Source organism: Elephantulus edwardii, unplaced genomic scaffold (genome assembly GCF_000299155.1).
Source record: "Elephantulus edwardii isolate Elephantulus edwardi_28Jun2011 unplaced genomic scaffold, EleEdw1.0 scaffold00239, whole genome shotgun sequence".
NCBI classification, from domain to species: Eukaryota; Metazoa; Chordata; class Mammalia; order Macroscelidea; family Macroscelididae; genus Elephantulus; species Elephantulus edwardii.
Window position 1 is genome coordinate 2,446,437 of NW_006399989.1, and position 12,037 is coordinate 2,458,473.

At 43.0% G+C, this 12,037-nt stretch overlaps 2 protein-coding genes across 2 annotated transcripts in view; both read right to left on the minus strand.

The window, feature by feature from the left end:
- Positions 1 to 5,705, minus strand: part of TSPYL2 (TSPY-like 2) — a 13,228-nt gene extending 7,523 nt beyond the window's left edge. The window contains 4 exon segments of the mRNA XM_006903630.1: positions 800 to 1,106; positions 1,303 to 1,495; positions 4,061 to 4,170; positions 5,624 to 5,705. Coding sequence (XP_006903692.1) covers positions 800 to 1,106; positions 1,303 to 1,495; positions 4,061 to 4,170; positions 5,624 to 5,705 — 692 coding nt within the window.
- Positions 5,706 to 6,275: 570 nt separating this feature from the next.
- Positions 6,276 to 7,397, minus strand: GPR173 (G protein-coupled receptor 173). Its single transcript, XM_006898894.1, has one exon. The coding sequence runs from the start codon at positions 7,395 to 7,397 to the stop codon at positions 6,276 to 6,278; it is 1,122 nt and encodes a 373-aa protein (XP_006898956.1).
- Positions 7,398 to 12,037: the final 4,640 nt, after the last annotated feature.

Here is a 12,037-nt window from a genome sequence, read left to right on the forward strand (position 1 = left end):
AGGACAGAAGGAGAATTGACGCCTTTGAGCTGTGGTGCTGGAGAAGAGTATTGAATGTACCATGGACTGCCAAGAAAACAAACAGATTCATCGTAGAGAGAATTAAACCAGGCTGCTCCTTGGAGGCAAGGATTCTGGGGCTTCGCCTGACATACTTTGGACATGTTGTAAGGAGAGACAGGTCTTTAGAGCGGGACATCATGCTGGGTAGTGTAGAGGGACAGCGCAGGAGGGGAAGACTCTCTATGAGGTGGATTGATTCAGTGACAGGGGTAATAGGGATGGTTGTGTCAGAGGCAATGAGATTGGCACGGGATAGAGCACGGTTTAGGGCTATTGTACATAGGGTCGCTATGAGTTGCAAACGACTCGACGGCACACAACAACAACAACATATGCCTTTACCTCTCACTCTGACTCATTATATATGTGGCAGTTTATTTTCTGGGTGTCTCTCCTGTTCTTTCATTATCTCTGGTATAATTTATTTCTGCTATGTGTTACTCTACCAGTCTCCTTGTTTCACCACATATAATCCAGTTTTTATGCTATGTATGCTTCTTTTCTCCCCACTTTCCCATCTGTGATCTAGTTTTTATGCTACTTGAACCCCCTTCCCATTCACCATCCAGTTTCTGTGCTGTTTTACCCCCTCTGTCCTACTATCTCTCCTCTGTCAAACCTAATCATTCTACTGGAGAATCCATATCCATATACACCCCTCACTCACATGCTTTCACATTGTCTGTCCCTTCCCTGCTTTTCTGTCTTGGGTTCCCAGTACCAAAGTATCAATGACAAGGATATTGCGTGGACCTAGAAGCCTAGGATATGGGTAAGCTGAACGGTGAGATCCTTGTGGTCTAGGAAGGGCCTTTGCATCTGCATGAATCTGCACTTTAGACAGAGAAAGGCTTTGCCTGCCTTGATGTTCGCCCCTTCCAGGTCCAGTGAATATTATCCATTGTCTACAGGATGTACTCCAGCCTCGCAGCATTTCTCTTTGCTTTCTTTTTCCATCTTCTTCTTTTTCTCACCTTCCTTTTCATTCTCACTCTGTTCCTCCACTATGATGACAGTCTCTTCCTTCCTCTTTGAAACAGCCTCTGGGTTCACAGCACCCCTATGCTACAGGTTTCTCTGGCCTTCTCCTCGGTAAAGCTGCTGGGCCTGGTAACCTGAAAGCCAATTTCTGAGCTTTCCCTAGAAGCCTCAGAAGTAGAGAGTGTTTCTAGTCTTCCCATGGGAGGGGACATCACCTCATACCCTGATTCTAAGGCTCCCAGCTGAGATCCCCAGCACCCAGGGTGAAGTATACATGGATTCCCCCCTTCTCCAGAATGACAAAGGGAGGCAGAGGGGGCAGTGTGGAGTCCAGTTCCCCTCCCCGCCCCATGTTACTCAGTACCTGTGCTGCCTCGTTTTCCTCCTGACGCCTTGGTCACAGATGAGGTGGAGGTAGAGGCAGCCACAGGAGCGGTGGCGGCAGGTCGCACTAAGGGAACTTGGAGATGCTTTGGGCGGCAGCTCTTTGCTGAGGCCCTTCATCCTGTCCATAAGGACAGCAATCACACAGCTCAGGGAATCACACTCGCCTCTTCAGTTTCTACTGTGGAGTTGCTGCTGGTCCCACCAGTAGGGAAACTTCTGCACCTCATGCTACAGGCCCCAGTCACCATTTATTTGGCTCTGGTGTTCCCTCCCACAGCATCTGCCTTCGCACCAGTTGTCAAAGTCGTGTCCTGTCTCACCATTGGCTGCCTAGGTGGTGCTCTTTAAATCCTAGCAATCTGCCTGTCAACACTACTTGTGATCATGTTCCCTCCTAGTGGATTTGCCTATCATTGGGCTGACACTTTCAGTAAGGAGAGGGAAAGGCAAGGTGATTGGTTGGGAGGAAAGCTGAGGAAAAGCAACCCTTTTCTCTCACTCTCCCATAGTATGTAGCTCTATGGTGTACCAGTGGTTCTGAAGGAAAAAAAAAGAACAAAATACAATAAAACACCAAACACACAGTAACTGAGCTGAGTGTGCTAAAATTAAATTGAGATAGGTTCATTACTATTGCTTCTCCCTTCCTTCAGTGATTACACATTTGCCCATCCTCCATCTTATACTTTGGCACCAGGAACTAAGGTCCCTTGGGTTCAGGCTGCTCTAAAGGAGCCTGGAATTTAGAAATCTTGAGCTTTGGTTTGGGGCTAGGTTTGGCCTTAGTGTATTCTACGTTGACGAAATGGTTCTAGAAGTAAATAAGCACAAAAAATGTATAACTTCCCGTGCATCTTTAAAAACGTGATTCAGCACATCTGTCTAACAGATGTTACTAGGACATTGTTTTATTTGTATATGTCAGGCTGCTAACCACAAGGTTGGTGGATTAAATCCACCAGTCACTCCTCCAGTAACAATTTGTTGTTGTTAGGTGCCATTGATTTGAGTACGACTCATAGCAACCCTAAAACAGACACAAATCCTGTTCTATCCTGTGCCATCCTCATCATCTTTAATACACTGGAACCCATTGCTGTAGTCACTTTGTCAATCCACCTCATTGGGATTCTTCCTCTCTTTTACTGACCCTCCACATTTCCAAGGAATGGCTTCTCCTTAGCAACATGCCCAAAATACGTAAGCTTAAGCCTCTCCATTCTAACCTCCAAGGAACACTCTGACCATACTTTTTCCAAGACATAGTTGTTAGGTTTTTTTGGCAATCCATGGGATATTCAGTACCTTTCTCCAACACAATTCAAAGGCATCAATTCTGTCATCTGTATTCATTGTCAAGCTCTCAGATGCATAGCAAGTGATTGAAAAGACCATGATCTAAATCACTCACACCTTAGTCTTCAAACTGACATCACTACTCCCTAACAAAAGACTTGGATAAACCAGTGCATCTTCTGGCTCTTCTGGTAAAGATTTATGGTCTTTGAAACCTGATGGGGCACTGTTGGTCTAGTGAGTAGGGAGTTGTGCTACTAACCCAAAGGTGGTGCCTCTTTGGTGGTTCAAATTCACCAGAGACTCTGCAGGAGAAACATGAGGAATTCCCTCTTGGTCAATTTATAGCCTCTGAAAACCCACTGGAGGGTCAGCTATGAGTTGGTTCCGACTCTACTGCAATGAGTTGAGTCAAAACCTGATGGAGGGTGGCTATTAATTCTAATCTACTCTATAGGAAGTGAGTTTAGTTTAATAATTTACTAAATAGTCCCCTCTCTATCTCTTTTCCTATTGCTTGATATTTGTCCCCACCCCCTTTTTTTTGTCAGATGAATGTTCTCTTGTCAGATATAGTAGTAAAACTCTGGCTTTTGTTTGAGATTCACATCAAGGCTCTGCTGCTCACTTTATAACCCCAATTAAAACAGTGCCAGTCACTGGGCTTGTGTATTTTCTCTGAATTAGGTGTCCCTAAAAGGTGTGTAGGATATTGCCCGTTGAAACCTGTATTAGCAGAGAATTGAATGTAAACAAGGGACCCCTCATCTGGAAGCTGCATAAGGAAAATGTAATGCATATATAAAGTGGACCACTAGAATGAATTCGATTTACATAGAGCAACAAGGTTGGATCTCTCAAAAAACAGAGTAACGAGTGAATAAAAAAACAATAATTTTAGTAGAATACTGTTTATGAAAATGAAAACACATAGCAATACTATATATTTTTTCACAGATGTATGTAAATAAACACATGAACAATGGATTGGATGGAAATATGTTAAATATAAAGAGGAAGTGTCTATTTGCGAGAGAGAAATTGGATCAGGGATGAATAATAAAAGGGAAAAAACCCGCAAACAAAGTGAAGAATAAAAGGACTTTGCATGGATCTGTGATGATATAGTGTGCCAAGAACTGAGGAGTATGGTTAACTAAACTCTATGCACCTGTGAAAATAAGTAAACAGATAATAAATTAATTGGTTGTCCAAAGAACAAGATGGCTGGATAGATTAAAATTTGAATGTATTTCTCTGAATTTAGTCAAAGCTTACCAAAGAAGTCATTACTTTACAGGGAGGAGGGAATTTCCTAATCCTTTCAGCTTGCCAAAGTTTTATCTTGAATTTCAAGCCCCCATTCTTCATAGTGGTCCAGTTTCAAGAATATCTTGTTTAAATTTCGGGTGTTAAACTGAGACAGAGTATGAAGACTCCAGACTTTAAGAAGAGAGAGAGTGTTCAAGCATTTTGGCTCCCAAGTTCACAGCCTGGGCCAAGGGAGAAAGACTCTGCCAGACAGATCCCAAAATAACCTTTTATTCTCTCTCTCTCTCTCTCTCTCTCTCACACACACACACACACACACACACACACCCCACAACCCATATACTTTATAAGTTCCATCTCTTCAACTCTTCTATTTACTACCCAGGTATATACTATACAGTCTGTCTCCTTTCACTTAGGTGCATTTTCCAAGTATGTGTGCATACACTTGTATACATATGCTTGTATATGTCTTCATATGTAGGCATTTGTGCATTTTCCCCCCTCACGGCTCCACCCCTCATAAAATCACATAAGCACAGTGTCTCATTCAAGTATACCTACACACACACACACACACACACACAGAGAGAGAGAGAGAGAAAGAGAAGACATCCAATATTACATTGTTCATTTCAGCTTTTCCATTTATAAAGTCCAATGTTGAACCCAGGCATTTAGAGGAAAGAAATGGAAGAACATTCTCCTGAATATACCCTATAGACCCCTCACACCGTTAACCCCTCACTCCACCTTTAGGAAAGGCACTCCCATCACTATCACTGAGAAAATAAGAACAATCTATTTTCTATGATCCAGCCATTATGACTTGCCTTTCCAGGGTTACTCCACAGCTAAGCTTATTAATCTCTCCTGTTTAAAGTACATTTTCCATTCTTTTAAAGTCAAGGCTTCTCCAGTTCTGGGGTTTTGTTAATATAGAGAGGGAGCTTATGATGGAGTATTCTATAGGGAAGGAAATGGAGAAGGTAATACAGATTTCTCCCCTATAAAATTGAGGGAGACAGAGACCCAGGCAAGATTAATCACAAGCATCTACAAGAACTGGTCTTGATATAATCCCAGAGTGGACTCTTCCTCTAGCTTGGAGACAAGTCTTCAGCTTTCCTACCAGCATAAACTGGCTGCAGTTTGCGCCTCTTTGGGTGTATGTAAGGTTGGAGAGAGAAAGGGAAAGAGTTGGGAAGAGGAAAGTTTAGGGTTGAGGATCCAGAAGATCAAGGACTACTTGAAACCTCTGAGGCCTGAAAGGAACTAAAAAAGATCAGACAAAATTGGACATAAGTCTACAGTGCCTTGGAGTTTATATCATTAAGAGTTACCAAGGTAAAAAATGAATTTTCATTTTAGAATAGTAGTATGAAGCCAGGAAGCAATTCTGGAGCGGAATTCCTCTAACCCCAGGTTTTGGGATCCAGCGACACTGAGGAGATAAACTTTCTTTCTACACTTCCCTGTTGTTTATTTCTTGCCTGTATTGCAGTGATAGCACTAGTGAAGTTAGGCAGGTTTTCTGTTCTGAAAAATAAAGAGCTGTGAGTCATGGATTCAGGAGACAGCTCTAGGCAACTCGCAGAATTTAGCTATCATCCTGCTCACTTACCCTCGGCCCATCCCTGAGAGTCCTTTTCCATATCCTCTTGGCTTCTCAAGTGAACTCTCAAACACTTGGGAGGCTTGGACATAGTGGGAAGAAGATATTGGGCTTGAGATCAGAGTTGGTCTGAAATAACATTGCATACAACATAGCAACTAAACACCCCTGCTTCCTGGAACCTATACCATATTTGGTCTTTTATTTTTTTTCAGAAGCTTTGGATTAATTACTCCTTAAAGCATCCAGGCCTTGATAAAGGACTTGAAAGGAGGATGCATGGGAGCAGATGGTAGGGAAAGAAGAGCTCTGGACGTCTATTTTACAAGATAATTTTTTCCTCTTTGGACAATGTCAGAAGGAGGGTCTCAGCTGTTAGTAGAAAAATCTACATTCTAGTTTTGTTTTCTTTTTCTGAATTGTCACTTGTGAGAAACAGAGGGAGAAGGAAAAGGGAAGGAAGTGACAGAGACAGAACTCACAAAACTAGAAACACCTATTTCCCAGGCCCCTACTCAGTTCCTAACCCTGAGGAGGTGTTGGCAAAGGTGCCTAGACTGAGTGGTTTGAAAGGCTGAGACTAGAACTCTGAAAGGAAGGTTCCTCTCCCTCCCTTGCTGTTGGCCTTATTATGGTAGCCATGACTTTCTCTCAATCTACTTTACATGACACAGTAGGGTTCTCTGGGAGCCGGAGCACCTCCTGTGCCCCAGCAGGGGGCATGAGTTCTCAGGCACTTCTTCAGGTCCTTGTTGAGCAGGAAGCAGACAATCGGGTTGACAGCAGCCTGGGCGAAGCTCATCCAAACAGCAGTAGCCAGATAGTGATGGGGCACGGCACAGGCTTTCACAAACACTCGCCAGTAGCAGGCCACGATGTAGGGTGACCAGAGGAGTAGGAAGAGCAGAGTGATTGCGTAGAACATGCGGCCCAGCTGCTTTTCACCCTTGACCTCATCCATACCCAGTAGCCGTCTGCTGCCCACATGCCCATTCTGCCTGATACCCAGCAGGGTTGGTGGCATGGGCCCACGGCCAAAGCCAGCGATCCAGTTGGCAGCAGCCTGGCCGGTAGCCCCAGGGCCATGGAATGTCCAGTTCTGGCTGATGGCTGGCACCATCTGCACTGGCTTCATTTTGCGGTGACGATACTCAAAGAGGAGCAGCTTGCCATAGACGGCGTGTGTGGCTGCCATGAGCACAGCCAACATAAGCATGAAGCCCAGTGTGTCATTGGCCTTGAAGTAGCGATGCTCAAAGATGCACTGGTCTTCCTCACGAATAAACTTATAAGTGCCCACATCAAAGACGGGTGGGAAGGCCATGGCTACAGACAGGGTCCAGGCCATGCAGATTACAGCTGCACATGTCCAGAGTGTCATGCGCTTGGTGTAGAAGCGGTGGTGGGCGATGGCCATGTAGCGAGTGACGCTGATGCAGAAGAGCATGAAGGCTGCATGGAAGCAAAAGAGCACGGCCATAAAAGCCACAATCTTGCAGCTGAGTGCACTGAAGGTCCATGAGGAGCCGTGGCGCACAGAAGCCAGCACAAAGGGGAAGCAGACGGCAGAGCGTATGCCATCAGCCAGGCATAGGTCCAGCAGAAAGTAGTAAGGAGCCTTGTGCAGGGCACGCTCCTTGAGTACCAGCAAGGACAAAATGGCATTGCCTGCCAGGCTCACACACATGATCAATCCCAGAAGCACCAACTTCACATAAGCTGATGCTGACGGTAGGGATAATGCACCGCTCACCTCCTCGGGCTCTCCAGTGGTATTGGCCATACTCAGGGGCAGGAACTCCTATCAACCCTTTGAGGTCAGCCAATCTGATAGTCCATGGGACTTGTGCAACTCCATCAGTTGACCTATTGGGCTGCACCTGGAATTAGGGAAATTGAGGTAGACACAGACATAGCCACAGAGAGAACAAGATAGAAAAGAACAAGATAGAAAACCACATGGAAAGAGTAGAAAAAAAAAAGAAACTGAAATTGAGACAAGAATGGAAGGAATGAGAACAAGTGAGGAAGGATAAAAAAAGAGAAAAAGAGATAAGGAAAGCAAGAGCAAACAGAAAAGAGAAAAAGACAGTGAGAAACAATGGAAAGGAAAGGTGAGGGAGAAACAGAAAGGGCAGTGTTAGTGTGTCTATGCACTCCACACCCTACTTAATTCCCATCTAGCATCAAGTCCTGTACATGTTTCAGTTCTGGTTCTACACAATTTTTACTCAGTGAAGGTGCTTCATCTTTCTGTATGTCTTCAGTTACCTGTTCCTTTTATTAGCAAGAATGTTGTTTGAGTTCTTTCCCTTTGCAAAGCCCCAATCCAGGGCCTGAGTACACAACACACACACACGCGCGCGTGCGCGCGCACACACAAACACACTTCACAAAACAGTGCTGACTCTATTTGTAATGCGCCCAATAGTTTCTGTTTGATATCTTCCTTTTTAGAAATGTCTTCACAGTCACTTGTTGAATGAATTTTGTTACTTGCAATCAGGAAAGTACTTAGCTTGCTCATAGGATGCCAGTGTGGCTAGAATGTAGTGAGCCAGATGTAAGAAGTCAGATGAAAGAAGTGTCTGGAAGCTAGATCATTTAGAACCAATGGGCTACGATGAGGACTTTTGTTTTTTAAGTGGTATTATGTGTGACTATAAATATATAAATATGAGTGTATGCATAAATTTATTTGTTAAAAAGTAACCAGTATAAAAGAAAAAGCATGTGTGTGTGTATGTGTGTGTATCTCAGACAAATAAAAAGAATAACTTCTTTAAAATACCTAGTTTTGTAGAGCTTATATTCTGAAGTTCTGCCCGACATACTGTGGGCATGTTGCAAGGAGGGACTAATCAATGTAGAGGGAAATCATACTTGGGAGGGTATAGGAACAGCGCAAGAGAGGAAGACCCTGGATATGATGAATTGACATAGTAACTGGAGTAATGAGGGTGGGTGTGTCAGAGACAATGAGGTTAGCACAGGGTCACTATGAATGGCAAAGGATTCGATGACACTTAACAACAACAATAGCAGCAACAACAGCAACATATTCTGGATAATAAAGAAGATAGAGAAAGCATGTGAGAGAATAAGTTACTAAGAATAAAAATAAAATCAAGAATGGAAATAGGAAGTAATAGGGGTGGAAGAGTTATTGTAATTTTTAGATGAGATGAATAGGTAAGATTCCATGGAGGAGCAAAGACCTGAAGTGGAGGAAGGAATAAACTATGTGAATATCTACGGGAAGAGAAATCCAGGTAAAGCAAAATCTCTGTGATGGGCGTATACCTGGCACATTTGAGGAATAACCTGGATGCCAAATGGAGTAGAACAGAGGAAGTGAGGGAGAAAGTGATGAGAGGTAAGGTAAAAAAGGTGGCAAGATCATATAATGAAGGTCACAGAAAGAATTTTGAAAAGAGTTAAGATCTGACCTAGAATTCAACCGGATCCTAATTACTATTGTGAGGTGAACAGATCATCCAGAGCTAATCTGGGTCCCTTTTCTTCTTTATTTTTATTCACAGAAATTATTCTTCCTAACATATCATATAATTTACTTTTTTTGGTATCATCTTTATTTAGAGCCACAATGCAAAATGCTGTATCTCTTTTTCCTTATTTATTATTATTATTAATTTTAATGTAAGTTTACAGAGACTTTGGATTTCCATTTATTCATTGTTGCACATAATTTAATTAAAAAATTTTTTCATATAATTTACTTAAAAAATTCATTTATTACTTGCCTTACATGATTAAAAACAAAATACCATGAAAGCAGGGACTGTACTCATTAACCCCTTCTTATCTAGAAAGGCATATGTGATAGGTAACCTGTAAAAATAAATCTTTTTCACTGATTGTGAAACTCTGGTGATATAGTCCATAGGGAGCTGTGTTGTGCTAACTCACCAGTAGTTCTAGATGAGAACGATGGGTAATTTTTTTACCCTTGTAATTTACAGTCTCCTGAAAGCCAGGTATGTGTCAGTTCCAACTTGATCACAAAGAGGGTTTTGGTGTTTTGTTTTGTTTTAATTTATTTTAACTAGTTGTAGGACCAAATTAGGGAAGCTCTGGTGGGTTAGTGGTAAGGAAGTGCACTGTCAATGCAAAGGCACATGGTTTTAATCCACAAGCTGTACTGTGGGAGAAAGATGGATTATCTCTTTACTTGTGATTTCTTGCCTCTGAAAACTGGCTAGCGAGTCAGCTCCAGGTTGGTTCTGACTAGATGACACATAACAAAAATAACAGGACCAAATTGGCTGGTGGGTCAGAGAGGGTTTCTTGAAGGTATCCAGGAAGGACTTGTCAGAAAAAGAGGCCTAAGAGTAAGTACATCTTGCAGTGGGAGTGGTATAGGCAAGGTTTGGGGAAATAGAAGAGTTCCTGATGTAGGTTGGAGGCAGAGAGTGTGGGAATGTGATGAAATAATAGGAAAGGACACAGAGGGAAGGCAGCAAGACAACTGGAGCAGAAGCTGGAAAAGCTCAGAATTGCTGTTGGATCTAGAGTCTGGAAGAGGTAGGGCTTGAGTAAATGTCTTCCTATTTCCTATCTCTCGGGGGGGGGGCTTCCTTTCTGCTTTGATTCCCATTTCAATTCATTCTTATCTGCTGTAGTCACCTGAGACCAAGCTCTTTTTATTGCATCCCAATGACTGACAACTTTAACATGCGCTTAACATGTTCACCTACTTGTGCCCACAAAGGGTAATACAAAGATACCGAAATCAAAACCAAACCATTAAAAAGAAATCATTAAGAAGTCATATCAACGTGGGGGAGCCTTGAGGACATTATGCTAAGTGAAATATCTCAGTCACAAAAGGATAAATATTACATAACACCACTGTAATAAAATAGGACAGACATCGGTGGGCTTGGAGAGGGATTGGGAAAAGACTGGATAAATAATGAACATTGCATTAGAAAAGAACAGGGGAAAATGTTTGAAAGGAATATATGATCAACCATTATATGTTGTTGTTGTTGTTATGTGCCGTCGAGTCGTTTCCGACTCATAGCGACCCTATGCACAACAGCCCTAAACTCTGCTCTATCCTGCGCCAACCGCACCACCTCTGACACACCCATGTATAAGAATAATCTGGAATACGGGTTGAGCAGGGTGAGCAAGGAGAGGGAAAGAGGGAGAAAATGTGCAAAAATGAATATATTTTTTAAAAAGGAAAAAAATTTGGAAATAGGAATACCATTTGATCCAGCAATTCCACTACTTGAAATATGTTGTTGTTGAGTGCCGTTGAGTTGAGCACGACTCACAGTGACCCTATGAACAAAAGATCTGAACCCTGTTCTATCCTGTGCCTTCCTGACACTTTCTGACACACAAGGGCCCATTGCAACAGTTACCGTGTCAATCCACCTCGTTGGGGGTCTTCCTCTCCTTCCCTGACCCTCCACCATTCCCAGCATCATGCCCTTCTCCAAAGAATAGAACCTCCTAGCAATATGCCCAAAGTATGTGAGGCAAACACTGATCATACTTGCCTCCAAAGAGCACTCTGGCTTCATCATCTTGGAATATACCCTAAAGAAACCAGAGCTATAACTCAAACCAATGTATGCACATCCATATTTATTGCTGTGTTATTCACAATAGCAAAGAGATGAAAGGAGCTCAAGTGCCCATCAACAAAGGAATGGATAGAAAAACTATGATACATTTACACAATGGAATAATTCACAGCATTGAAAAATTATGAGCTTGGAAAACACTACACAACATGATGAGCCTGGAGGACATTGTTGTGTTGTTGCTGTTGTTTGGTGCCATCGAGTCGTAGATGACTCATAGCGATCCTATGAACGAATGGCCTGAGCACTGTTCATACATAGAGTTTTCAGAGGCAAGCCATTTTGGAAGTGGATGCCGCTCCTGCTTCCAGGCTTAATTTAGTCGGAAAGCTCCAGCCAGCGCTGTCCACCATGGGTACCCATTATCATGATTGGCACATCACTGTCACAGTCTTCAGCATCACAGCAACCACCACGAGTTACCTCTGTACAGCAACACACAGACCAGTGCTATACCACCTAGAAGAATGTTTGACAGGAAACCAATTTGAACCTGGCTGAGGGCCACAGCTGAAAATCACCCACCTTCGGCTTGGTAGCATAACTTCCTTTCCACTAGGCCAACGTAGCTCTCGCTTTGTCGTTGTCTTTGTTATTGTTGTTTGGTGCTGTCGAGTCGTAGACGACTCATAGCGATCCTATGAATGAATGGCCTGAGCACTGTTCGTACATAAGAGTTTCGGAGGCAAGCCATTTCAGAAGTGTATGCCGCTCCTGCTTCCAGGCTTGTTTTAGTCGGGAAGCTCCAGCCAACACTGTCCATCATGGGTACCCATTATCATGATTGACACATCACTGTCAC

What these genes read in the sequence shown, in the direction of transcription:
- GPR173 (XM_006898894.1), bottom strand. Translation starts at nt 7,397, where the DNA reads ATGGCCAATACCACTGGAGAGCCCGAGGAGGTGAGCGGTGCATTATCC.